The sequence below is a fragment of the Manis pentadactyla genome, chromosome 3, assembly GCF_030020395.1.
Source record: "Manis pentadactyla isolate mManPen7 chromosome 3, mManPen7.hap1, whole genome shotgun sequence".
Taxonomy (NCBI): Eukaryota; Metazoa; Chordata; class Mammalia; order Pholidota; family Manidae; genus Manis; species Manis pentadactyla.
Genome location: NC_080021.1, coordinates 214,176,863 through 214,204,168, shown reverse-complemented (window position 1 = coordinate 214,204,168; position 27,306 = coordinate 214,176,863). Strand labels below are relative to the sequence as shown.

The window sequence follows — 27,306 nt, the reverse complement described above, 5'->3', positions numbered from 1 at the left end:
GGCGCGAGAAAGGGGAAGGGGACAGGAGGGAGGCATCTCAACGTTGATGCCTGGAGCCTTGAGCCGCCACTCGCCCACTGGCCAGGGGCCTTGTACAACTCATCAAGATGACAGAGGGACCCAAGAAAGCCAGCAAAAAGTTCAGTGAGTGTGGAGTGCCATCAGCACTGTCCTTCATTGCTCTGTCTGTCCATCTCAGCCTCTCTCTGTGTTTCTGTTTCTCTTTCTGCCCATCTGTCTCTCTCGGAGGTCTCTGCTGCTGGGATTCTGTGTTGCCATCTCTCCACCACCCTGGCCCAGTCTTTCTCCTCCAGCTAGGGTGGCTCTCCAGGTCTGTACTTCTCTTGTCTCTGTCTCTGCCCACCCAACCCTCAGTCTCTCTGTCTACCTGCATGTCTGTCTCTGCCTCTCTCAGGCTTCATGGCTGGGCAGGAGAGGCCTCCACATACTCCCCTGCCTCTGGGCCTGGTACACACGAGGGCTCAGGTTGAGAGTAGTGGGGCTGGGGTGTGGGGGGAGGGGCATTGGATGCTGTCCGCGTTCCCACCAGCAGTGACACTGGGACCCAGAGCAACCCGGTGAGGAGTCCACCCACCCATCACTATTTCCCCAGGTGGGACCCCTCCTGGTCTGAGCAAGCTCCTGCTTCCCTGACTCCTTTGCTGTGACAGAGTGGGGGTACAGGTGTGTGTGTCTGTGTGTGTATGTCCAGGGCAGAGATTATGACTGCATTCCACAGAAGAAAATACTGAGGCCCAGAGACTTGCTGGAGGTCATGTGACATTAGAGAGCAGGGCCCAATCCCTCATCCCTGAACTCTGGTCTCATTTTCCCTCCCTGCTCCACTACTGTTTCCTCCAAAGCCCTAGTGCCCAGGAGCCCCAGTGCTCACGGTCCTCCTCTCGGCCATGGGCACATTACTGTCCCATGGCGTAGCCTCCCAAGAGCAGAGCGTCAGCATTTCCTGACAGCATTTGTCAAGAGGCAGAGGCTAAGACCAAGTGGGGGGTGAGCAGGGCTGGAAGGAAAGGCCCAGAGCATTGACCCCAGCAGTCCAGAGCCCTGGGCCCTCATCCAGACTCAGCCTTGCTGTGTGACCTTGGGCAAGTCCCTTCCCCTCTCTAGGCCTTAGTTTTCTCTCTGGTCAAATGGGGGCATCCTACCTCTATTCCAAGGTGGGTTTGATGCCTGAGGCAGCAGAGATGCTGAGGAAGTGGAAAATGCCAGGGTTTGTCCTTTTTGCTCATCTGAAGGTCCTAAGGAAGTCAGATGGTGGTGGCTGTGAGGAGGGGCTGTCCCGTGGCTGGGGGCAAGGAGGAGGAAACATACGTGCACCCCGGCGGAAATGAGCAGATGGTATCACCCAAGCGCTTGGTGCCTGAGTCAGGACTGTGGGCTCAGTGGGCAGGAAAGGAGAGAACCTCAGGTGGGGGCCCCCCAGGCTCCCGGCAGCCCCCTTCTCATTCCATCCTCTGACCCAGGCGCTTAAACACCCCCTCCCTGCCCCAGCGCACACATGCACACGGACACACGTATGTGCTTCGCCCATAGGCTGGGTGACTTTGGCAGCTCATTGCACTGTTCTGAACTTCAATTTCCTCATCTGGAAAATGGGAGATAAAACTTGTGTCACTGAGTTGTGCTGAGAATCCAGTGAGGTAATGCATGCAGCACGTTTGACAAATGCAGAGGCCTTTATTGTGATCATGATCATCTTCATCCCTTCTGAAGGATATCGTGTGTGCCAGGCACCTTGTTAGGCATGTTATTTAGATGCTCTTCTTCAGTCCTCCCACTGCTTACAGGATGGGGGAACTATAATCTCTGTTTTACTGATGTGGAGAATGGGGCTCAGATCAGTGAAACCGTGACCCTCTTTGAACCCTTAATGAGTGGGATTGCAGCTATTTTTTATTGTTATTGTCATTAACTCCTTTCCCCCCTCTTCCCCACTGCCAGAGTTCTTCAAGTTCAAGGGCTTTGGGAGTCTCTCCAGTCTCCCTCGGTCCTTCACTCTGAGACGGTCCTCAGCCCCTCTCAGGAACCCATCCCATCTGGAACCTGATACCTTTGAGGCCACGCAGGATGACATGGTGACAGTCCCCAAGAGCCCCCCGCCCTATGCCCGCTCCAGCGACATGTACAGCCACATGGGTACCATGCCTCGCCCCAACACCAAGAAGGCTCGGGACCAGAAGGCTGCCCAGGAGGCCCAGGAGGTGGGCCCTGAGCCCCACCTGGTGTCCCGAGATCTGCCGGAACCCCCAGGCTTGGAGGCAGCCAAGGAGGTGGTGGTGGGGACCAATGCCGCCCTAGAGGATGCCCTAGAGGACACCCCAGAAGTGGGATCCAATCCTTCAGGAGAGGGCTCCACAAGGAAGCCTGAGGACCCCAGGGCCAATACAGAAGAGGACAGAGCCCCCAGGAATGTGCCCCCAGAAGGGTAGGTACCCACCAGGGGACAGGGAGGATGGGACCTGCAGGGATGGTGGCTCCAGCATCCTGCCAGTGGAGCTTAGAGAGGACCCCCAACACATACATGCGAGTACAACACAAAAGGACACCTACACATTAGCAAATGCTTACCGTAGACCAGGCACTGTGCTTAGCTCTTCACTTGCAATTAATTCTAAAAACAAATACAAACAAAAATAAAACTGGGAGGTTATTCTGTTATTTTCATATGGCCGATGAAGAAACTGAGATTCAGAGAGGGAGAGCCCTCTAAAAGTCAGGTTGCTCATCCACTTTGCATTTGACAAAGTTTGGATTTGAGCTGAGAGCCATCTCTCTCCAAGGCCCTTGGCAGCCTCCAGCATGGGACCTCTCCTGGGTGGCTTTGTCCAGAGACACCACCCGCAGCTTCTGTGTGCTGGGGCGATTGTGCAGAATGAATCCTACCCAGATTCTGCCTCTTAGTGACCTTGTGGCTTTGGACAAGTCTTTTCCCTTGTCTGAGCCTGTTTCCTCATCTGATAAATGGGCCGCCTAACGATAGCACCCATCTTCTAGGGTTGTGGTGAGAATTCAAAAATAACATACTTGTAAAACTTTAGCACAATGCCTGACACACCGCCCTCACTCATAAATGGGTATGCTTCCGGTCATGATGAATAAAACTAGTGCTTTTCCACCATTTCTGGCTGCTCCAGGCTGCCTTCTTCTGCCACCCCCCACTAACTGCAGCCTCATTTGGGCGTGGAGGAGCGCGTACTGTACAGAGGGGAAAGGGCCTGAATCAGAGGCAACACAAGGCCTGAGATGGGCCCTGGGAGTTCGCGGGAGCCCGCCGGCCGGGTGGAGGGGCGTGTTTGGGGGCGTGGCCTTCCCAGGCCGGCCGGACTGCGCGGAGGCCTGCGCAGGAGCGGGGCGGGGCGAGGAGGAGGGGTGTGCCTGGGGGCGTGGCCTTCCCGGTGACTCTGACACGGGGAGAGGGCGAAGCGAGACCCGGTCGGAGGGGCGCGTCCGGGGCGGGGCGTGTCCGTCTCGCGGGGAGGAGTAGGCGGCTGAGCGGCACCCGTCTGTGGGCGGAGCGGCAGGGCGTGGCCTACAGGTCAGGCTCCGCCCCCGGAGTCCTGCTCTGAGCTCCGCAGCTCCGTGGCCTGAGAAAGGCGGGAGCCGTCGGGCTGAGGAGGTCCCCAGGCAGCAGGCGGTGACAGCGGGGAGCCATGACTGCAGTGGGCCGATGGTGCCCCGCACTGGGACCCAGAGGGTGAGTGACCGAGCTGGGCCCGAGGACCGGAAGGGATGGGGGTGATCTGAAAAGGAAATCTGTGCCCCTGGTGCACTCAACAAACCGGGACGCTAGTTTAGCATAAGAAACTTTTAAGCTTTCTTGTGGTGTAACTCTGCCGCTGCCCTGTTTCGTTGCAGGCTGAGCATTTACCCTCACCACAGCGCCAGGAGAGAAATCATCCCCATTTTACAGACGAGGAGAGGTTTACTTGCTGGGTTTGATGCAGTGTGGAATTTAACTCCACCTCCCTGACCCATGCCCTTAAAGCCTGGTAACCCACCCCTCTTCAGCAGGGTCAGGAGCCCCGAGGAAGGTCCCGAGAAACCTTGAGAATGCCAAGGCTAGGACCCAATCTTCCTCCCCTGTTGGCAGGGACCCTAGTGGTCCTGGCAGTGCTTCTGGCATCAGGTCTGGCTTTGAGCTGACGCAGGAAATAGACTCTCCCACCCGCTAATCCTGCGGAGGGTCCAGCGGTCCTGAGGGGCTTGGGGTTAGCAGGTCAGATTGTGCCGCCTGCTGGTGCCCTGATTTCCAGTGTCCCACCTGTCCTCCAGGCCATCTAGGAGGCCAGGAATTGTTGAACACTTCCTCCAGGTGCCCCTGAAGTCCAGCCCCATCAGAGTCAGGAGATCTGCTTTGACTGTGTGATCTCAGGCTTGCCCTGCCCTACTCTGGGCCCCAGCAGCCCAGATGGGCCTGGAATGATCTCTCAGGATCCATCCAACTTGCGGAGGAAAGCATTTAAGAATTGCCACTGAGCAAGATTGGGCGCGGTTCCCGAGTAACCCAAGGGGGTGGTTCCAGTAGCCGCTAAGGGAGCAGCTTAAGCTGGAAAAGATGGTGTCTCTCCCCTAGGCCCTGGGAGGCAGGGTGCACCTGGAGCAGAAGGAAGGAAGGGGAAGAGGTGAGGCTGCAGGAGTTTCCTGGTGCCCTGTTCCCTGCTGAGATCATGGGAGATGAGGAAGGACTGAGGAGGGGCTGATAGCACAGGGACTGGAGGGCCTTTAGCTCCCCAAAAGGAGAGCGCTAACCTAGCATCCCTGGCCCTCAGCCTTCTGCAGGGAAATATCGGGTCCTGACAGCCCTGACACCCTCCCTCTCAGTTCCCTGTTACCGAGGAGGAAGCAGAGGCCCCGGGAGGCCCCCAACACCCACACCTACACTCACACCCACACACACTCAGGAATTGTCAGGTCAGGGGCCCACCAGAGGTGATCAAGATCTGTCTCACAACCGGCCAGGCCCTGTCTGGAGCACCCAGTGGGTGCCATCTACCACATAAGCCTTGTGAGTGGGGAGCCTCTATTTCCTGCATTTTACTAGTGAGGAGATTGAAGTTCAGAGAGGGGCAGGGATTTTCCTGGGATCACAGGTAGATCTTAGATTTGCTCCCAGACCCGACCAACTCCCAAGCCCAAGTCTTAACCACTAGGCCGCATTTCACCTCCCTCAAGTAAAAATCTTATTTAAATGACTTCCCATAACTCCCTGGAAAGGAGATAAGAGGAGCCCATTTTACAGTGGAAGACATTGTGATTTTGTGAGGTTAATAACTTGATCTAGATGACAGTTATTTTTTAAGCTGGAATTTCACTCTTTTTAATATTTATTGAGATGAGCTACACTCTAGACTCTCTTCTGGGCTCTGGGAAGACACCAGTGAGCACAGCAGACAAAGCCCTGTTCTCATGGAGCCCCCTTGCCAGGGTGGGAGAGACAGATGATAAACAAGATAATGAGTTACATGGTCAACTAGAAGAGAAAAGTGCTACAGAGGAAGGTTTAAATCAAGTGGGGGATTTAGTCTTGAGGGGAGTGGCTGGTGGTAGTGATTTAGGAAGGTTAGCCAGGAAAAAAATCTCAATAAGGAGGTGATATTTGAACAAAGTATTGAGGGAACAAATCCTCTTGTTACCTAGGGAACAGTGTGCCAAACTGCAGGAATAGCAGGTGCAAAGGCCCTGAGGTGGGAGCATCTCTGGCATGTTTGAGGAGCAGCAGAGACCTGAGTGGCTGGAGTGGATCAAGATGGGGTGCAGGGAGGAGTGCTGGGAGACAAGGCCAGAGAAGCAGTGGCCTCAGGTAATGGAAGCCTGGAAGCCAGCAAAGACATGGCTTTGACTCCGAGTGGGATGGCAGCCATTGCTGGCCTTGAGCAGAAGACAGCCCCACTCTGATACATGTTTCATGAGGAGGATTTGAATGCAGTTTACTTTGTAAAGTGTCTCACCACAGTGTCCTTTCCTCCCACCCAGAGACCCTCCTTCCCCACTCCCGGGGCTACTCAGAAGGAAACCAGGACTTGGAGAAGGTGGCACCCCATAGGAGAGCTAGGGGCACCCTGTGTTCCCTGTGCCCCACCCCTGGTGCCAGGCACTGAGGGCAGGCCAAGGAACACCGTCCCGGCCCCATTTCCTTTTGGAATGTTGATTCTGGTCCAAGAATTCCCAACACTCCCCAGAGTCCCACGACCCTCTCAGCCCTGCAGAGTGACGTCAGCTGCTGGGCATCTGGTAGTGATTACCCACTGGGGGAGGGGGCCATGGTGGGCGCAGCCTGTCAGCCTCCTCTAGGCTCCAGGCGGCTGGTCCTTGTCTTCCGAAGGGGCCCAGCTGCTCCTGGCTCTCATTTCCTGTGGAGACTTTCTCACAGTCTCCGAGACCCCCAGACGCCTCAGGCTGTGGGAACTGCACTGGCTTGGGAAGGACGCACTGCCTCCTTCACCGTGCTGGGGCTACACCCCCCACTAAACCCTCAGGGAACCTGTTTGCGGAATGTGGGACCTATGTGGGGTGAGAGCAGGGAGGAGGGAGTCAGATACAGCAGCTCAGAGGCCCACTGACTGGGCACATTGAGCTTCTGCCTTCCCTCTCTGACCCTCAGTGTCCCCGTCGGTAAATTGGGGACAGTAGCAATCACTGCTTCACAGGGTCACTGGGAGGACTAGATAAGGTTGAGCATTTACCCTGGGCATGGCTAACGGAAGTACCAGTGCCAAGGAGCTACTCGCCCAAGTTACAGGAGAGGAAACTGAGGCCTCAGAGGGGGATTTGCTGGGGTCACACAGCCTCCTCCCTCAAACTGGGGGCCCTCTCCGGAGCCCCAGAGGGTCTCTTGTCTGTCCATGTCCATTTCCTCTTCCTGATGTCGATTCTGGGCTCCTGGCCTGGTGGAAATATTACTTGACTTTGCCCTCCCCTCCCCAGCTTCTCCCCATCTCCCTCCAGGAGCAGCCCCCATTTTCCACGGGGCTCACCTCATGCGGAGAGCAAAGCGGAGCCAGCCTGAGCGTCTGAGCGGCTGTGTGTCCTGCATCAAGTCATAGGCTTCCATTTTCTCCCCTCTACAGTGGGGCTTCCAAACCACAGGTGTGCAGTCAGCACACAATACCTGCCTTCCCCTTTGCTCTGCTCTAGCAGAGTTTGGGGCTCAGCAGCTGCCAGACTCAGAATCCTCAGCTCTACTTTGGGAAGAATAGCCCTGATCTGCCTTCTCCTCACAGACCTAGTGCCCTTTCTGAGAGCAACTCGGGTGGGCTCACCCCTGTCAACAAAACTGAGGCTGCAGAACTGGGGAGCAAGGAGCAGAGGTGTCTCCAGGACAGCGGTGGAGGTGGGCAGGGCAGGAGCTAAAGCCAAGAGCCTTCCTGGCAGGGACTCCCACCGGCCCCGTGGTGTGATGACCCAGCAGAGGAGGGCGTTTAAGGACTAAGGAGCACAGAGCAGTGTTGCCTCCGAATCTTTGGCCCCCGAGGCGGAGCAGGGTGGGAGAGCTCCAGGGGTGGGGATGGGGCAGCAGGAGGAGCTGCGCAGGCTCTGGAGCCTGGCACCCTTCTCATAAGAGCCATGTGGCGCCTCTGGGAAGATAGTTATAACATACCCATTTCACAGATGAGAAACTTGAACCTCAGAGCCTGGAAGGCAGGGGGAAAGCTGAGGAGCAAGAGACAGAGGTTGAGGACGTGTCCACTTACAGCCATTATGACCAGGCCTGGAGACCCAGAGGAACAAACTGGGGGTCAGACAGAGAGCAAATGGGAGCAGGCCTCTCTGCAAGGCTGCCGTAGTGGGGGGGGGGCCAGGCTGGAACAGGACGGCGGCCTCTCCCCATCGCCTCTCCTCCTGGTCTCCTCAGGAGCCTCACCCTTTCTTCTGGGCCAGGATGGAGGCCCTGAAGGTGAAGCTCAGATTTAAACCTGCACTGGGGAAATAAAGGATAATGGGCTCTAATTACTGCTCATTAATCCAATTAATTAAGCTAATGTATGCAATAAGTGGTATCAGTTATCAGAACAAATCAGTTAACACAGGCAATTGAAGGGGTTGGTTATTTAAATAATTAATGAGGCTGATTAATGGGACTGATTTAGCTCAATTGTCATTATTACTTACTAATTGATTTTACAACTAATATTAGAGAGGAAGTGCCTTTTTAGTCCATAAGATAAGGAATAAGTTAATTAATTAATGGAACTGAGTTTTTAAAAATGGAAAGGTTGACTCCTGGATTTGGTCATTATAACGGGAGGAGGAATGTTCTAGAAATCTCCAAGCAAACTACTATCTGAAGGTTGAGTAGGAATCACTCTGGCCTTGAGGGAAAGAGGAGGTTTCAGGCAGAGGGAACATGTGTGCAAAGGCCCCAGGGCTGGAAGGAGCAGAGCTCTTTGGAGGAAGTGCAAGGAGGCCAGAGTATGAGGAAGAGCTAGGGAGAGAAGAGGGATGGCCGCCGAACAGAAAGTGCAAAGGCCCTGAGGCCCACGCTGGCGGGAGCAGGGGAGTGTGGTGGCGGGACGTGAGGCAGAGCCAGTCCTCAGAGGCTGGTGTGAGGACGTCGGCTCTTACTCTGAGTGAAACTGGGGCTGAGGAAGGCTGTGATCTGACTTTCATTTTAACAGGATTGCCCTGGCTACTGGGGTGAGAAGAAGTCACAGGGGGCGCAGATGGGGGCAGGGAGCGGTGACAAGGTGGTAGCAACAGTTCGGCCAGTGAGGGCAGCGGATCGGAAGCAGACATGGCCCCGTGTCTCAGAAGGCCGGGGGTCCTGTGGAGCAGCAGGTTGAGGTGACAGGGGCGGAGCGTGGCCCCAAGCCTCGGCTTCTGAGCTCCCCTTTGGCTCCCGCCTCCCCGGCCCACCTGATCCTTGGGGCGGGAACCCCTCCCCAAGGCTCTGCTCCCACCCCGGAGCCTGAGGGGAAGTGGACAGGAAGAAGAAGGAAGCCTGCCGATCCCAGTGTCCCGGCCAGTCTGTTCCCGGCAGTGGGAGGATTTCCGGGCCTGAATGGCCGGAAACACAGGGATGGGACACCTCACCCGGGAAGAGCTGGGGAGGCGAGCGGAGGATGGGGTCCCTGCCCACCTCACTCCCACCGCTGCTAGACAGAGGGAACCCAAACGGCTGCGCCACAGCTTGAGGGACTGTGGTTAGAGGCCAGGTAGGACTTTTCAGGTGGAAGGTTAGCAGTGGGGACTCTGGAATGTCAGACGTGGTGGGGGGTGGGGCAGGGGGTGGTTTTGAGGAGCCCCTGGCCCCAGGAGCTGGGGGCACTGTGTGGAATTCTGCCCTAGGAACTCACACCTTGCCTACAATTTTTTTAAGCTCAGCTTTTTTTTTTTTTGCTTTACATTTATTTTATTTTATTACATTTATCACATTTAATTTTAAACATTGGGCTTCTGTATGTGAGGAAGTAGTTCCCCCATATTTGACTTCCCCCCCTATTTTGCAGATGGGAATACAGAGGCCTGTCCTAGCCAGAGAACCAGGACTCAGCCTGACAGAATTAATGATAATGATGATAGTGATTAACATGGGTTGGGTGTTTAGTATTGATGTGTTCCTTTAGGCAACAAATATTTATTGAGCTCCTACTATGTACCAGGCACTATGCTGGGGCTGGAGGCTGGGAGCTCAACCACGGACAAGACACAGTCAGTGCTCTCATGAAGGCCTCACGTGATTAACAGCCAACAAATGAACATGAAGGGATCATTTCAGGCAGGGATTGTGGAAAATAAAGCAGGATTGAGGACAGAGAGTGAAGGACAAGGGACTGTTCTATGTAAGGTAATCAGGGAAGACTTCTCTGAGGAGGGGATATTAAGCAGAGACCTAAATAAAGTACAGGGCGGGCAAGCTGTGTGACCATTTAGGGGAAGAGCATTCCAGGCAATGGGAACAGCAAGTGTAAAGGCCCTGAGGCAAGAAGGAGCTTGGCGTGGAGGCCGGTGTGCCTGGGGCAGACTGAGTGATGGGATGAGTGAGGGAGGCCTGCTTGGGGGTTGGTGAGGTGGGTGGTTGGGCCCTGTAGGTTGGGGAACATATGATCTGGTTTACACCTGCTTTTGTAGCCTAAGAATGCACCCTTTTTAGTTTCACAAGGGAAGAAAAGTTGTGGTTTTGGATGACAAATTACAAGGCCAGCCATTTGCAGGCCATGGAGAGGGGTTTGGATTTTGATCTTTGAGAGGCGGGAGCAGCACTGGAGGGGCGGGGGCGGGGGTTGTGCTCTGGTCTGCTTAGGGTTTGGCCTCTGTGCTGTCTGGTGGTGGTGTGGAAGCTGGCTGAGACCTGGGTCGCTGCAAGAAGCCTGCTGTGTGCTCCGCGGAGGACTCCAGGTGTCCTACATGTGTTGACACACAGGAGAAACAGTTAGGGTCTCTTTTGAGAGTAGAGCTGCAGGATTTCCTGTTGCGTTGGGTATGGAGAGTGAGAGAGAGGCACAGGCTTTTTAGCCAAAGAAAGCAACAAGAAGGGTGAAGCCGGTATCAGCTGAGAGGGGAAGTGGATGTGGGGAGCCGGGTCATGGCAGCGGGGAGGTGAGGATCAACAGTCTTGCTTTGGATATGACAGGTTCGAGATGACTTCAGACATCCAAGAGGAGATGTCGAGGATACAGCTGGGTTTATGAGTCTGGTGTTGAAGGGCAGGTGCGGGCTGCATCAGAAGGGATGGCATCTGAGGCTGTGATCTGGGGATGTGACTCACAGCAGCCCCCATGAGGAAGGATATTTGTTTGGCACCCAGAGAAACACAGCCACCACTACCCCCTCCCCACGTCTGGGCTCTCTGAGTCCCGTCTGGCCATCCCGAAGGCAGAGGGGATCAATAACACAGCCGACTGTCACGAGCAATGGTTCCGCGGTGTGCTGCCGAGTGGTCACTCTGCACTAGCAATCAGGTGTAGGGCAGGACGAGAGGAGCCTGAGCTGCAGCCCAGGTACTACGTTTGCAGTTGGGGGGTTGGGGGGGTGGGGGAGTGGGGAGGGAACACCAGAAGGGCATAATGTCCTGAAGCTGGATGAAGACAGTGGTTCGGGAAGCAGGCCCCATGGAAGCGTGTAACACTCATCAGCTCCCAGAATCCTTGCAGCAACTCAGTGAGGCAGAGGCTGTCATTATTCCCAATTTACAGATAGGAAACACAGGCTCAGAAAGGTAAAGGGACTTGCCCAGGGTTGCACAGCTGGAAAGTGAGGAGCAGCTGGGCCTGCAGATTGCAGCCAGCTGCAGTGTCCCCTCCTGCCTTCAGGACAAGCCCTCTGGGGCACCAGGCAGAGGGGCAGAGGCTGGCAGCTGGGCAGCCAGGCAGGTGGAGACACTCACTTCTCTTCTCTCCTACCAGGGCTGCTGGAGAGCCAGAGGCTGGTGGGGATTACGTGAAGGTAAGAGGGCCTGGGAAGGGGACACTGGAGAGCGCAGAGCCTGTTCCATGAAGGGAAGAGTCCTTTTCTGAGCCTTGTTAGGAGCCAGACCTCCCTGCCTCTTCCCAGGAGGAGAGGGTGCAGGGGTTGCGACAGGGCTTGAGGCCTGGATTCACTCCCAGTCTTCCTCTCATTCCTGCCATCATGCCCTCCCGGCTCCAAACCCAGGCATCCCAGTGTTTTTTACCACCAGACCCCACCCATCTGCCATCTGGCCAGGGCCCCATGGTGTCTCCATGCCAACACTGCAGCACCCTAATCCCACCCAGTCTCTGAGCCTGTGCTGGTGCTGGGAGGGGAGCAGGAAAAGATGACTCCATTCTTCACCACAGATAATGGGTACAGCTCACATTTATCACAAGCTTAATTTGTCCTGGGCACTGGGAATGTTGAAAATGTAGTTTTGAAACAATGATAACAGCAGTAACACAACATGACACTGTGAGTGCCTACTGTGTGCTGGCTGCTGGCACCGCAAGGGAGACAGTTTTGAGCACTTTACATGAATGAGGTCTTTGACTTCTTCCCTCCTCACTGGGCAGTGAAAGCCTTCCTGTGCCCATTTACAGATGGGAAACTTGGAACCCAGAGAAGTATAGTGACTTGCCTATTGCCACATAGCTACTAAGGGGCAGAACTGGGATTATAGTCCAAGTTTATCTGATGCTAAGACCACAGACCAGCCATTAGCCTTCCACCTCCAGGAGCACCCACACTGAGCCAGGCCCCCTGCTGAGTACCAGAGCACATAGTGGAGGGCAAGAAGCCCCAGGCTCTAGTTCCAAGGGCTCCCTCTCTATATGGGGACCAGGGCAGAATCATACAATGGTTTGTGCTTATGTTTTGTAATCCAACAGACCCAAATCTTAGTCCCACAATATGCCACTTTTTTGCCACATGACTGAGTATGAGTATCACCTCTCTGAGCTTCAGTGTTCACCTATGTGAAATGCAGTAACAGCAGTGCCTCCAACCCAGGGTTGCTGTGGGCCTTGTGCGTCCATGCCCATGAGTGGGGGAGCTGGGCCTGGAACAGAGCAGGCTGGCCTGGCTCCTGACCCCAGGGATATTCCATTGCCCGGGATTTTGCCCGTGAAGCTCTGTGTGAGTGACTAGTAATGAAGCAGCGGGGGAAGTGCTCAGATTACTCTCCACCCCCACCCCCATCACCAGCAGGTCTGATAGAAGCCATTGGAGCTCCCCAGGTAAAGGGATGGCTTTCAGCTCAGGAGCTGAGGGCTGGTTGGGGGGGATTAAGGAAGGCCTTCTAGAGGAGGACCCATTGAAGCTAAGCCATTGCAGTTGACCAGGAACATTCAACATCCTCTCCCCAAATGAAAAGTTGGAAAGGAGACAAAGTTAGGGAAAGATGGTTAGTAGAGTGGTCCAGGCAGAGGCAAGATTGTGGGCAAAGTCAGAAAGCAAGCTGGGTGAGCCCAGGAAGTGTAGCAGAGGGCAAGGAGCTGTGGCAAGATGAACAGGAGCTGCTCCTGGAATTTGGGCCCTGACTGCGCATCTAGAGCTCTTACACTTAGGGAGAATCAGCAACAAAGCCATTGAGTGGAATACATAGGAGGCACATTTCAGCACCCCCCACATCCCAGCTGTTTGGCAAGATAGTGAGATCCCCATCACTGATGGTAGTGAGATCCCTAGGAGGATTATTAGCTTTGTATGTTCTTTTAATTACATTTTAAAATTAATTTAAAAATGTAAAAACTATTATAGAAGAAATAGTACCTATTTGCTGGAACTGATCAAACAATCTCTTAAAGGGTGAAGTCAAAGGAATGTTAGTTTTAGCTTCAAGACTCAGTGGAGGGTGGAATCATAGTTACCAAAGTCCATTCCTGCCTTGAGGTACTCAGCTTCCAGAACGTCAGGGTTCTTAGATCTTGATGTGAATGCTCCGATTCTAAGGCAGAGATTCTAAAGTTCCATGACAAAGTTCCAAGCTCCACTCTCAGAGCTTCAGATGCATTTACAAAAAACAATCAAAACAACCGAGGCCCAGAGAGGTGGGTTCACCTGCCTGAGGTCACACAGCCTGTCAAAATTACTTGAACCTCAGGCCTGACTGATGCAGTCGGTGATGACTCCCTTTTCATTGAAGAGCCTATGATACTAGGGAAAAAAGCCTGGATTCTAAGACACTAAGCTTGAAAATTATAGCATGCATTTATTGAGGACTTACTTTATTCCTGGCAATTTATATGCCTTAGTTCAGCTAATGCTCACAAGAGTTCCGTGAGGTCAGCACAGGTGTGTTTTCCAGATGAGTAAATCCAGCCTCCAAGAGAAGGGACTGGTGGGGTGGAGGTGGGGTACCATAGTTAAACCCAGGTCGATGCCCTAACCATTTAGCCTTACTGGTTCTCTGTACCCCCAGAGTCTGTTAGTAGAACACTCGGCGATTCCCAGCAGAGTCCCTGATTCCAAATCAGAGACGAGAAATCCTTGGCTCTGGGAGATTTCCTGAGGCCACAAAGGATTTGGTCAAACGCATATAGGGATTTTTCCAGCTTTAGATATGATTTAATTCAAAGTCTCTCTGTGGCTCCGGGTCAATGAGGGGTGCGGTGGGTGGAGGAGGCGGGAACGCCCCTCGCCGGCCAGAGGTCCCCACCCCATCCCGCTGTCGCCAGTGACTCCCCCGCCTGGCAGGTCCTCTGCTCCACATCCGCCACCCCCGACTCCAGGCAGCCGGGGCGCTGAGGGGCGAGGGGCGGGGCTCGGGGGGCGGGCAGAGGGAGGAACAATGGCCCCCTCCCCTCCCCTGGCCGGCTGGAGGGTGGGGTCTCCCCGCCCCGCCTCCCCGCTCCTCCCCCGGCAAGACGATGAGGTAATCGCGCCGCCGAGAGGCACGCGCAGCCGGTGCCCAGCCCGGTCGATCCCCGCGCCCCTGCCCCGCCGGCCGCCGCCCCCCGCACGGTCCCGGCCCGGCCGCCCGGCCCCACCATGACCGAGCGGTGCAGCCTGTGGAGCGCCTTGTCGGCCGCCGCCTGCTGCTTCTACCGCGGCTCCTTCGTGCAGGTGCAGGTGAGGGGGCGGCTCGGCCCCCGCCGGGCGCTCCGGGCTGGGACCCCCGGCCGCTCTGGCACGGGCGGAGGAGACGCAGCGGCTGGCGCCGAGCAGGGTCCGGCCTGGCAGGGGCTGAGGGGGCGGGAGGGGGCGGGGTCGCCCCAGTCTCACCTCTGGGCTCCGGGGCGGTCCGTGGGGTGAGGGTCCAGCAGCCACTCCCGGGACTCAGGGCTGCGGGGCTGCTGTCCAGTCCTGCCTCCTCCACAGGAGGAAGCTGAGCTGGGGCACTGGGTACCGGGGGTCGGGGTCCCGGCGTCCTCCCGGTCCTCCGGCGCGCACTCCGGCCCTTGCGGCTGACCCGGGCAGCCTGGCTCCCCATTGTACCGGGGACGCTGGGCCGGACTCCGAGGGCAGAGTGAGGGGTGGGAAGCCGAGGGGACGCTGCGAGTGTGAGGGCTGGGGTCACAGCGCCAGCCACCCTCTTGCCCTCTAGGTGGGTTCGGGCAGGCTCGGGGCGCTGGACTCTTAGCCCAGGTGGCCGGGCAGTGCGGGACGGCGCCGCGGCGGTGAAAGGGTTAAACGGAAGGGGGTGGAGGGGAGGACCCGGACCCCGCCTCTGCGGAGCATCGTCTGGGATGACTTTGCTTAGGGTTGGGAGACTGAAGGGACTTAGAGGGGGCTTGCTGGGCGCGGGCTGGTGGGAAGGGGTTAAGACCCGGACCGGGGGTCTCTGCTCTTTTGCCTCCCGAGTCCCCTAGGGGACGCCGGCATGTCACCTCTGCGCTCCCCCAGGCTCACACACTCTCTCCCAGCCCGCCTGAATGACGGCCCCGCGGCGGCGGAGCGCAGCATCCCCGCACCGGCCAATCAGGCGCGCGCAGGCGGGGAGGCGGTGAGATCATCTCTGGCCAATAGCAGTGAGCCGAGCTCAGGGATGCTGCATTCGCGCCCCACCCCTGCCCCCCAACCACTTGGGAGCTGGGGACCCCCAGGTCGAGGATGAGGAAGAGAGCCCGGGAACCCTAGGGTTCTCCATCCTCGGGGGTGTGGGAGGACCAAGTTGGTCCCTCTAAATTCTCCCTGACCATTGATTATGTGTGGAAAAGTGCAGCACAGTCTCCCAGCCTACCCCCCATTTACAGATGGAACTACCCAGGCCCAGAGAGGGAAAGTGACTGTCTCAAGGTCACACAGTGGCAGGCAGAGTCTTGGGGCCAGGCTATTCACTTACACAGACCCCTCTCCTTCTTTGCCCCATTTCACTTTTATTCCAGTACTAGGGGAGTTCTCAATTGAATGCTCTTTGTCAAGGGGAAAGACCCAAGGGGCTGTGACTCCCAAGGAGGGAAGCCAGAGACCCTGGGGAATAGGGAACCCCGTGGAGATGCCTAGGTATCTGAGAAGGCCTGAAACTCAATTCAGCCCTGGGCCTTCCTGCCCTTCTGGGGTGTCAGTTTCTACCCTGGGCAGAAGATGTGCAGAATCCCCTCCCCAGGCCCTGCCTTTCTCTGAGCACCTGTACACATTGCCCAGCCCCACAATCCAGCCCCAGAGCCCTACAGGATCCTCAAAACCCACACTTCCAGGGGCCCGTTGCCAAGCTGCTCTTGCCCCGCCCCTGCTCATCTCACAGAATGTCTTGTCCTCTCAGGAGCTCTCTCTGGAATCCTCCCCCACCCCTCCACCCTCTTCTCCCACGCCCAATCAATGGTTATTAAACACGCTTCCCCCAATTCCTATCCCCGTGCCCTACCCTGCCCTGCCATTGCCTGGAAAACACTAGGCTACACTCCACACAGCAGATCGAACTTGCCCCAACAAAACCTTCTGTGGCTGTGCTGTGGCCTCTGGGTAAACCCCAGCTCCCCAAGGCAGCCCTACAGCCCAGCCACACCTGCCCCTGAAACTTCTCATCCCGCACCCCCAGGGCCCTGACTTTGCCACTCTCTCTCCAGAAGCTCTTCCCTGCCCACTTGCCTTCTGTCTGGCCCCACCCTGATGCTCCTCCAGCCCTTCTGTAGAAGCCAGTGGAAACATCACCTCTTCAGGGACTCCACTCCCTGACTAAGTGAAGGACATTCTCAGCTATTCCCAGAGCTCTCTGTGCACCTCTGAACATTCAGAAAACCTGGAATTGCTCATCAGTGTCTTCACAGCTCCCCTAAGGCACAGACTACCTGTTCTGTTGACCTTGGGTCCTCAGCCCCTGGTACAGGACCCGTCCCAGAGTGAGGGCTTGATCAAGGAGGAAAGGACCTTGGGAATTGTAAAGGACAATGCAGATGTCTGTGTGGGGGCCTCTGCTTCCCTGTTTATAGCTGACTTCTTCACCCTTCCATCGTGTAATTCATCATTCCAGAATGTACCCTCGTCCATCCAGCCCTATGTTTTTGTCCATGCCTTTACCTGAGCACCTGCTGCCTTACCTTCCAGATCCACCTGTAGAAATCCTTTCTCCCTACCACTTCAAGACTAGTTTGGAGTAGTCCTTGGTGCATAATGAGTGTTTTGCTATTGCCCGGTCCTACAGAAAGGCTTCCTGGACCACTCGACCTCGCCTAGGTTTCAGCTCCTCCCTTCTAAAAGCCAACCGGCTCTTTGCCGCTGTCCAGTACTGTGGTGCTGACTACAGTCTGATCAAATGCTCATGTCGCTTTTGCCTCTCCTCTTAGACTAGGATTTTCCCTGTAGACAGGCCTGGTTTATTTATTGCTTCATTTACCCCTGGCACATATCACAGGGCCTGAACACACAGTAGGCACTGTTTGATGGAATTAACAGATTTCTTTACTCCTGCTGGGACAGGGACTCATGGCTGAGGGCCTTTCTGGCACCTGTGCCTAAGTGTTCCCAGGGTCCCTGGTGCAAAGAATTCACCTGGGGTAGGGGGAGGTTGAGAGGGAAGGAGGAAGGGGGTTTCAGATTGGATGCCAACTCTTCCTGTCTCTTGCCAGTTCTCCAAGGAGAAGTATATACTGGATTCATCGCCTGAGAAACTACACAAGGAGTTGGAGGAGGAACTCAAACTCAGCAGCACAGATCTCCGCAGCCACGCCTGGTACCATGGCCGCATCCCCCGTGAGGTGAGTGGGTCCTGAGCTAGGATCTCAGTCTTAGACCTTTCCACCCATTGCCTCAGCCAGCCCCAACCCACAGAGAAGCTTATTTTTGCTTAATGGCTTCAATCAGAGTGGACTGATTGTGTGGCCTTGAACACGTCATTTCACTCTTCTGAGCCTCAGCTTCCTTATTTATAAAATGGTGGGTAATATTATTAGTACCTGCCTTAAAGGGATTTTGTGAGAAATTAAGTGAAACAATGCAAAGAAAGTGCTTAACATGATGTCTGACATGCTGCGAGTTCAATGAACATCATCCGTTATTGTCGTTGGTATCATTATTACTATTATTTTTTGCAGTTACTTTTAAGGGTCTATACATCAGCTTCTTATGTGTTTGGTTAGTGAATGTCAGTCTTAGGCTGTTCCGTTTTGGCAAAGTTGAATTTCTGCGCTGAGGCACAGATTTAGGCTGATAGCCACCTGTTCCCTCTTTCATTTGTGCTATAAATCTTTGCAAGCATTGACTCTGCCAGGCCATTTTTGGGTACCAAGGATACAAAAGTAAAGTAGATGTTGGTTTCTCTTGAGCCCCCATCCCAGGATGGGGGCTGACCGGCAGGCAGACAGTCAGAGCCCAGTGGAAGAACAGCAAGAACAGATTGCCCAGCAGGGAAGGTGGACAAGCCTTGAAGAAGGGTCGCTGAGGAGAGAGGCCTTTGTGAGATGGATAGGAGTTCACCAGGTGGACAGAATGGGAAGGGCATTCCAGGCAGAGAAAGCAGAGGGTACAAAGGCCCAGAGGTGTGCCAGAGCACTGGGTGGTTGAAGGAATGAAGATTCATTTTGCCCAGTGGGAACCCTGAGAAGAGATAGGTCTGAGGTCTGAGTTTCAGATCATGGCGATCCCTGACTCCCCCCAGCCCGTGTCCCTGTAACTTCCATTCCAGGGCGTTACATCTTCCCATTCCTGAGCTTCTGCTCCAGACCCAGGGCCTCTGGCTGAGTTGCCCCTCTGCATCTGGGTTACTGTGTGCCCACTCCCAGGCTTCCGATATCTCTGTTCACCCGATGTCCTGGGTCTGGCCCTCTCATGCCCCTGCCTGACCATTGTCTCCCGCAGGTATCAGAGACCCTGGTGCAGCGCAATGGCGACTTCCTCATCCGGGACTCACTCACCAGCCTGGGTGACTACGTGCTCACGTGCCGCTGGCGCAACCAGGCCTTGCACTTCAAGATCAACAAAGTGGTGGTGAAGGCAGGCGAGAGCTACACCCACATCCAGTACCTGTTTGAGCAGGAGAGCTTCGACCATGTGCCCGCCCTTGTGCGGTATCATGTGGGCAGCCGCAAGGCAGTGTCAGAGCAGAGCGGTGCCATCATCTACTGTCCGGTCAACCGCACCTTCCCACTGCGCTACCTGGAGGCCTGCTACGGCCTGGGCCAAGGCAGTGGTAAGGCTGCCAGCCCCGCCAGCCCCTCAGGCCCCAAAGGCAGCCATATAAAGCGGCGCAGTGTCACCATGACCGATGGGCTCACCGCAGACAAGGTCACCCGCAGTGATGGATGCTCCACCAGGTAAGCGAGGACCCCACACTGGGCCTTAATACCCTATCTGTCAAGTTGAGGTGTCAGTAATGAGAGTGCTGGTGAGGAGGGGGAGGTCCTGTCACACTGACTGGGGGCAATGACTTCCTGGGGCTTCAGTGTGCTGGGCAAAGCAGGAGGGAAGCCAGCTGTACTGAGCAGAGGTCTGACCTTAGGGTTTGCAGGCAGCCAGACCTGGGCTGCAATCCCAGCTCTGCCATGAGCTGTGCACCCTTGGCCCCGCCACTCCTCTCTCACCTTCATGTTCCTACCTATGAAGGGCCCTCACTCAGTCTGAGGGCAGCCCTGGTACTGACCAGGCATGGGGGCCTGGTCCCTGCTGCCAGTGCTACCGCCCACCCCCACCTAGCTAGGCCAGAGTGGGCGTCAGCGTGGAGGGCTTTGTGGTGTGCAAACCACTGCACAGTAGGTGAAATGTTCTCAGCGCTGTTTTAATGATACCTGGTTGCCACTAGGGCTGGGTGATTCCAGGCCCCAATCCCAGGAAATGTCACAGCAGCAACTCATTCCTGAGGCCCTACTGTGTACCTGGCCATGTGCTGAGTGCTCTCTATGCCTGATCTCATCCACCCCCATGTCCTCCAGGGAGGTGGCGCCCATCCATACCCCTATTTTATAGATGAGGAAATAGGCTTGGAGAGGGAAGAACCAGGATTCAAACCCAGGTCTGCGACTCCAGGGTCTGTGCCCCCACTTTCTATGGCCTCCATAGCTGTTTGCAAAGAGACTTATTGTCCTGTGCCACCAGCCCTTGGATAGGTCCTGCTTCCCTGGGACTGGATTGGGTGCTGTCAGCCAAGGGATTGCTGGTTGGATACCCTGGAGGCAGCAGCCATTTGGCCAGTGGTTTCAAACCAGTGACCATAATGGTGCCAGGACCCAGAGGTCCTAGTGTGGGAACAGTGAGGAGGGGCCTGGGTCCCTCAGGCTTCCCACCCTTCCTGCTAGTCCCTCCCTCCAGACAAACAACTTGGAGAACCAAGTTGGGGCAAGGTTCCCAAGGAAGAGGACAGTTGTGCATGTTGTGGACCCCACAAGCCCTTCTACCTCTGGGCTTCAATTTTTGTTTCTGTCAGTAGGGAGGTTGGACTTGATGATCTCCAAATATTGCCTGCCTCTGAAGTTCAGGGAATCTGAATGGAGGCAGAAGTGGGGGTTCTAAGGCTAGCTGAGGACCCTCACCTCTGGGCTCTCTGCTCATGAAGGTGTCTGCTCCACAGCACATCAATGCCCCACCCCCGGGAATCTATTCGCAACTGTGCCCTCAGCATGGACCAGATCCCGGATCTGCACTCGCCTATGTCCCCCATCTCCGAGAGCCCCAGCTCCCCCGCCTACAGTACTGGTAAGACAAGCAGAGGGTGTAGGGGCAGGTGGGCGGTCTGGTGGGAGTGACCTTGCATGTGCGCATGTGTGCTCTTTGATGACTTCCGTTACAACTTCTTTTCTGAGAGCAATGCCCTGCAAAAATTTACTCTAAAAACCTACTAGCAGAACTATTGACATGGACATACAAAACACACCCATGGCCTGTACATTCAGCAATGATTTATTGAGCCCCTATTGGGTACCAGGCACTGTGCATGAAGTGGTTTCCAGTGTATTCTCCAGAACACAGTGAAGCCTGCTAGAGGCTCACGTGTTCTGGAACCTGGGCTCAGATGCTGTGAAGTGGGCTCCTGCAGCAATGCACAGCCTCCAGCAGTGGAGCACCTCCTGCATGTCAGCAGGCAGGGCTCTGCCAGGCCCTGCACTGGCTGGGGCTTAATGCATCCCCAATTCCAAATGTCACGCACAAACCAGGCTAGTCATGCCGTGCTTTTTGCTTTTTTTTCCTTTTAAATAGACTTCATGTTAGAATAGTTCTAGGTTCAGAGTAAAACTGAGCAGGAAGTGCAGAGTGCTGTGCTTTTTTTTAAGTACAAAGGAAGTTTCTGTTGTAGAAACATGCCACTAGTTCATTTCTGGAAGAAAGAAAGAAAGTTTCCAACAGGCTCTATTGTATATTGTCCACATAGCAGGCAAAGTATGGGTGGAGTTGAGGGGCAGCCCAGGAGGAACCTTTGCTGGGAGGTGCTCTGACCCAATGTTGCTGTCTAAATGGGTTATCACAAATTCTTCCCTAAACACAGGCCCATCAACTTGTCCTAACTACAGACTTGCCTTCAAAACCATACCCCTGAGTGTAAAAGTGAAAATTTCTTGCCACAAATCATTGATTGGATAATTTCTAAGCAACATAGCATAGTAAAGTAGGAGGAAAGACTTAACATATTAAATTTTAAATGTCTTAAACATTTTAAATCCCAACTCTACCACTTGCTGGCTGGCTGACCTTGGCAGGTCAGTTCACCTCTCTGAGCCTCAGTTTTCTCATCTGTAGAAGGAGGAGCATAAAAGTACTTACTTCACAGGATGTTGAGAGAGTTAAATGGACTAACGAATGTGCAAAGAAGGACCTCACAGGCAATAAGATCTCAATACACATCACCCCTAATTTTGGATAGTGGTTTTACTGTTGTTGACCTATGTATCTCCAGCATGTCACCAGCTCTTGGCACACACATACACAGTAAATTATTATTGCTAATTCATTAAGAAATGAACTCCAGCAAATGCTTAGCTTCCCTGAATCACAGAAAGCCCCTCCAAGTAGTCCAGTGGGTTCCCAAGGCTGCAGTAGCTTTAGGCTGGGAGTGTGCAAACTCCTGGCATCCAGGTGATTTCAGAATATTGCTGAGGGCTGGTCAGTTTGCCAGTGTCTGGTGGACCTGGACTGGGTGCAGGGAGGTGGGATATCACCCCTTTAGGGTGGATGGAGCCTGTCTTTTGGGAAGGGGGTGGGGGAACCTCACAGGATGGGGAGCCATAGTAACTAGTCCTCTCCCTTTATCTCCCTGCAGTGACCCGTGTCCACGCCACCCCTGCAGCCCCCTCAGCCACAGCACTACCTGCCTCCCCTGTCACTCGCCGCTCCAGTGAACCCCAGCTGTGTCCTGGAAGTGCCCCAAAGCCCCCTGGGGAGTTGGAAAAGGGCCCTTACGCCAGCCCCTCCCACACTCTCTGCAAGGCCTCCCCATCACCATCACTCAGCAGCTACAGCGACCCTGACTCTGGCCATTACTGCCAGCTCCAGCCTCCCGTCCGCGGTCCCCGCGAGTGGGCAGTGGCTGAGGCTTCCAGTCGGCAGGCCAAGAGTTATGGGGAGAGGTTAAAGGAACTGTCAGAAAATGGGGCCCCTGAGGGGGACTGGGGCAGGGCCTTCACAGTCCCCCTCGTGGAAGCCACCTCTTCTTTCAATCCAGCCACCTTCCAGTCACTACTGATCCCCAAGGATAACCGGCCTCTGGAGGTGGGCCTCCTACGAAGGGTCAAGGAACTGCTGGCAGAGGTGGATGCCCGGACACTGGCCCGGCACGTCACCAAGGTTGACTGCCTGGTAGGTGCTGGGTGCATGCTGGGTCAGGGGCAGCTCCTCTGCCCTCTGGCTTTGGCATAGGGGTCAGGGTAGTGAGGAGCTGGCCCCTAAATTCCCCAAGTATAGAGAGCGGGCCTGAATTCTGGCTTCATGGCTCTCCTTCATTTGCTGTGTGACTCTGGGCTGATCGCTTTCCTCTCTGAGCCTCCATTTTCTCCTTATAATAAAGCAAAAAACAAGATATTCGTGCATTTTCCATATGTCAGTTTGCACTGGAACTGGGCAGTCCTGAACCCCAGTGGTGTATGGCGCCCTGGGGCCCTCTTTGCGCCTGTGAAAGTCAGCAGGGCTGGTCGAGCGACTACCAAAGGTCGATTCCCACCCCCACACCCTCTAGTGGAAAAAATAAGCCAAACTCTTCACCTAGTCCTATTACTTGTCAGTACTTTTGTTTTGAATGAATCTTGACCATCTAAGATTACCCAACTCTCTCTGTGCCTCAGTTTCTCCTTCTGAAGTTGGGGGCGGGTTATTGATTACCTGGTCGCAGTGGTCTCCGAGCTCAGGCAGCAAGAAAAGAGACAGTGCTGAGATGTTACTCTGTGAAGAATGCTAAACGTGAAGGGAGCCGCCCGGGGTTCTAAAGCCTTGGACAAGCCCTTTCCTTCACTTGGCCTAAGGTTTGCCTTCTGTAATAAGGGTGTCCTCGACATCTCTGGCACATGTCAGATACATCCGGACATTTTCCCATGTATCCCCATTTCGCAGACGGGGAAAGTGAGGCTCATTTGTTCCATGTCAGAAGGGTAGCAATAGAGCTGGAATTCAAACCCCGCCTCCCAGCCGGCTGCCCCCCTAGATAAAGCTCTCTGACTCCCAGATAGCTTGGGCCAGCAGCGACAGGAAATTAATCAGTGCTCTGGGCGTCCTTGCAGGTTGCTAGGATACTGGGCGTTACCAAGGAGATGCAGACCCTAATGGGAGTCCGCTGGGGCATGGAGCTGCTCACCCTCCCCCATGGCCGGCAGCTACGACTAGACCTGCTGGAAAGGTAAGGCAAACACCGGCGCACCGGGGATCTCTCGGGGAGCCCGAAGCCTCGCAGCCCTTTGGCTGTGGGCGGGTTGGACCATCACAGTCTCTCAGCTCGGATCCCGGGTTCTGCCTCCGCCCCCATGGGCCAGTCGCTAATTCTCCCATATCCAGTTTCAAGCAATCCTGGTTTCCCAAAGACTGAGTCCTTCCCCTGGATTCACCTTTTTCATCCCCTTGACCAATCAGTCCATGGGCCTTGGCCTCGCCCAGCAGCTCTGACTTCTTTCTTAAAACACTTCTACCAGGTGAATTCCACTGACAGATCACAAGCCCCTCAGCCTGGTGCTTAAGAGCCCCTGGCCCCGCCTCTTACTTATATTGGCCAATCAGGAGCCCATAGCCTTGCTACCCCTTACTATGACCACGCCCCTAATCTCATTGTCCCTTTACAACCTCTCACTTTGGCTCCGCCCCTCGGCGCCCAGCCACAAACCGTGGCGGAGCCCTCCGCTCCGCTCCGCTCCACACGTCCTGGTCCTTGGCCGCGCCCCTCACCTGGCTGCCTCGGCAGGTTCCACACCATGTCCATCATGCTGGCCGTGGACATCCTGGGCTGCACGGGCTCTGCTGAGGAGCGGGCAGCGCTTCTGCACAAAACCATCCAGCTGGCGGCGGAGCTTCGGGGGACCATGGGCAACATGTTCAGCTTCGCTGCCGTCATGGGCGCCCTGGATATGGCCCAGGTAGTGAGGGGCCCACGGCGGGCATCAGGCCGTCCCTGGAGGAAGTCTGGGGCGCATTCCTTCGGGAGGGCTGTCTACTGAATCAGGAAGAACTTTGTGACTTTCTAGGCAGGCTTCTGGGTGAAAGGGCAACTGTGTAAGAACTGAGCTCCTTACGTGCTGAGCTGCTCTGCTGCCAAGTCTTTGCCCTTCTCTGGGCCTCAGTTTCCCCATCTGTAAAATCAGTGACGAGCATTATATGCATTTAAAGAATACAAAATGGCTTCATTCAGTGAGCACTTACTATATGGCAGGTGCTACACTAAATAGTTTACAAGCACCGATTCGTCAAAACAATCTCATGGGTTAAGTGACTTTATTGTCCCCATTTTACTTATGGAGAAATTGAGGCAGAGCAGTACTTGCCTAAGGTCACACAACTGGAGGCGGAACATTGGGATATGAACCGGGTCTGTCTAACTTCAGAACCCAAGCTACATCCACACTTCCCTTCCTCTCCTGTGCCTAGCCAGTAGTAATGACAGGGCCTGGGCAGCAGTGGTTCAACTCCCAGCTCTGCCACTTATTTTTGAAATGACCTTGGGCAAGTCATTCCCCTCTCTGAGCCTTAGTTCCCCTATGAGGGCTTCACGGTGGACATGAGAAGGAGTCAGCACGGTCCCAGACACATGAGGGGTGACCATAATAATTATTACCCCATGTCTGGGTGCCCACTCAGCCTGTAGCCCCCACAGGTTCCTTCCCTGGTGGGGTGCTCACTGTCTGGTTCCCCCAGATTGTCCGACTGGAGCAGACATGGGTGACCCTGCGGCAGCGACACACGGAGGGTGCCATTCTCTATGAGAAGAAGCTCAAGCCATTTCTTAAGAGTCTCAACGAGGGCAAAGGTACCTTCTCCACCTTGCTGTGTGCCCTTGGGCAGGTTTCAGCCCTCTCTGGGCTGACAGACTCCCAGTGTGGATGTTGATGAGGGCTTGACTGGACTATTCTCCCCGCATTCACATTCTGCACCTGGCAACTGTGTAAGCCACATCCAGGGCCAGGCTCAGCACTCGGGGCTGGGCCAAGGGGACAGTGGGCTCAGAGGGGACAGTGGGTGCAGCTGGAGACATCCGAAAGGAAGGGTTTGTGTCAGGAGTGAGGTGCCTTGGGGTCTCCCTCTGGGATGTCAGACAGGCCCCTTCCCCTGGCGCACCTCAATTCCGCGGGTGCAGTGGACCCTCCATGGTCTCTAAGCCCCTGCGGTTTCCCTGCCTGCAGAAGGCCCACCGCTGAGCAACACCACGTTTCCTCACGTGCTGCCGCTCATCACTCTGCTGGAATGTGACTCAGCCCCTGCTGAGGGCCCTGAGCCCTGGGGAAGCACGGAGCATGGCGTGGAGGTGGTGCTGGCCCACCTGGAGGCTGCCCGCACGGTGGCACACCACGGAGGCCTATATCACACCAATGCCGAGGTCAAGCTGCAGGGTAAGTCACGGGTCACATCTGGAGGGCAAGACAGTTTCTGGTCCTGCTGGCCTGGTCCTTTCTGGTCCTTCCGAACGTCCTCTCATTTCTCCGCCCCTCTTTCCTGCCCCATCTCCCGGACTCCTTTTCCTCATCCCTTTTCTTCACCCACAGGAGGGGGTGGGAGGACACAGAGATGATTCGAAGAGCGGCATAGCTGTACAACTTAGCTTCTCAGAGTTTTGGTTTTCTCATCTGTGAAGTGGGCTTCCTGCCATGCCTACTTTACAAGGTTGTTTGCAAAGCACTCGGCCTGGGGTACTGGGACTGAGACAGACCTGCCCTGCCTTCAAGGAGCTCACAGTCTAGCAAAAAGGTAGAACTCCCTCCTTTCAGGAGCAGAAAGTGGCTTCTGACAATCCAGCCATTATTGCTTTAGGCATTAATTAAGTCATAAAGTTCGCTGTAGGACATGGTGGAAATTACTGCAGAGCGAAAACAAAATTTTTAAAAATCACCCCCAATTACCCAGAGGCAAATGCTGTGAAGCATTCTGCTTTGTCTTTCCTGCTTTTCTTTTTTAAAAAAACAAAAACCTTTTTTTACAATTATTTACAAATATATATACGTTTCTTAGGAAAAATGTTGGAACTTACAGAAAAATACTATAAAGAAAAGAAAAGTCACCCAAGATTCCACACCCCACCCCTGTAAAGTAACAATATTTTATCTTCTAGTCAATTTTAAATTATATGTTGCAGACAGGAGAACAAAGACTAGGCGCTAAACTGTGTGGTCCTGTTCCTCAGTAAACCTTGTGGGCTTCCTGGTGGAGCTGGGCCCTGGGGGATGTTGTGATTCTGGGTGGGAGCGCCAGCCCTCCCAGCTGGATGGTGACCCCCTGGTCCCTGTGCCCCACCCTGCAGGTTTCCAGGCCCGGCCAGAGCTCCTGGAGGTATTCAGCACTGAGTTCCAGATGCGTCTTCTCTGGGGCAGCCAGGGTTCTAGCAGCAGCCAGGCCCGGCGCTATGAGAAGTTCGACAAAGTCCTTACCGCCCTGTCCCACAAACTAGAACCTGCTGTCCGCTCCAGTGAGCTGTGACCCCTATCGACCTTTTCCCCTCGGCAGCTGCGGGCAGCAACAAGGACGGAGGGGCACTGACCTTTCCCCAGAGCACCCCAGGGACACTGTGATCAGCCCAAGAATGTTCTGGGTTCAACTCCAGGACCTCCCTTGCACCTTCAGGGTCCTACGTAGACTCTGGGCTCCATCCCACCTGCTACGTGCCCATCACGTCTCCCTTCAGGAAGAACTGGATCCCTTGTTCCTCCTTCCAGCTTCTGCTTCTCTCCTTCCTGCTGAGGTGCCCTGCGTTTGAGCCATGGGAGGCTCCTCATGCCTCCTCACTCTTCTCCAGGCATTTGCCTCCCACCAACACCAAGGCCTCCATCTGGCTGTAAATACGTCTATCTTTTCTGTAAATAGATGTACAGAAGCTATGTTCTTTCTTTCATATAATAAACTTTTATGACTCTT

At 54.9% G+C, this 27,306-nt stretch overlaps 1 protein-coding gene across 6 annotated transcripts; it reads left to right on the top strand.

Moving 5' to 3' along the window:
• Positions 1-27,306, top strand: SH2D3C (SH2 domain containing 3C). Of its 6 annotated transcripts, XR_008996641.1 has the most exons (13): positions 1-144; positions 1,960-2,443; positions 11,361-11,400; positions 17,415-17,543; positions 18,643-19,097; positions 20,348-20,472; positions 22,031-22,566; positions 23,481-23,596; positions 24,152-24,323; positions 25,099-25,210; positions 25,584-25,790; positions 25,944-26,145; positions 26,696-26,822. XR_008996641.1 is itself a non-coding variant. In XM_036913848.2 (12 exons), exons 1-12 carry the CDS (start codon positions 108-110, stop codon positions 26,869-26,871), a joined length of 2,589 nt encoding a protein of 862 aa, XP_036769743.1. In that variant the 5' UTR covers positions 1-107; the 3' UTR covers positions 26,872-27,306. The 6 variants fall into 6 exon arrangements, 5 of the variants coding, with proteins under 5 accessions (XP_036769743.1, XP_057355045.1, XP_036769744.1 ...); XM_036913848.2 differs by lacking the exon at positions 25,944-26,145 and having other exon boundaries at positions 26,696-27,306; XM_057499062.1 differs by lacking the exons at positions 1,960-2,443; positions 25,944-26,145 and having other exon boundaries at positions 19-144; positions 26,696-27,306.

Bases quoted from the DNA above. Each gene is read 5' to 3' on its own strand.
- SH2D3C (XM_036913848.2), top strand. From the start codon at position 108: ATGACAGAGGGACCCAAGAAAGCCAGCAAAAAGTTCA. The intron at 11,401-17,414 runs GTAAGAGGGCCT...GTCTCTTGCCAG, and splicing joins CTGGTGGGGATTACGTGAAG to TTCTCCAAGGAGAAGTATAT. The intron at 20,473-22,030 runs GTAAGACAAGCA...ATCTCCCTGCAG, and splicing joins CTCCCCCGCCTACAGTACTG to TGACCCGTGTCCACGCCACC.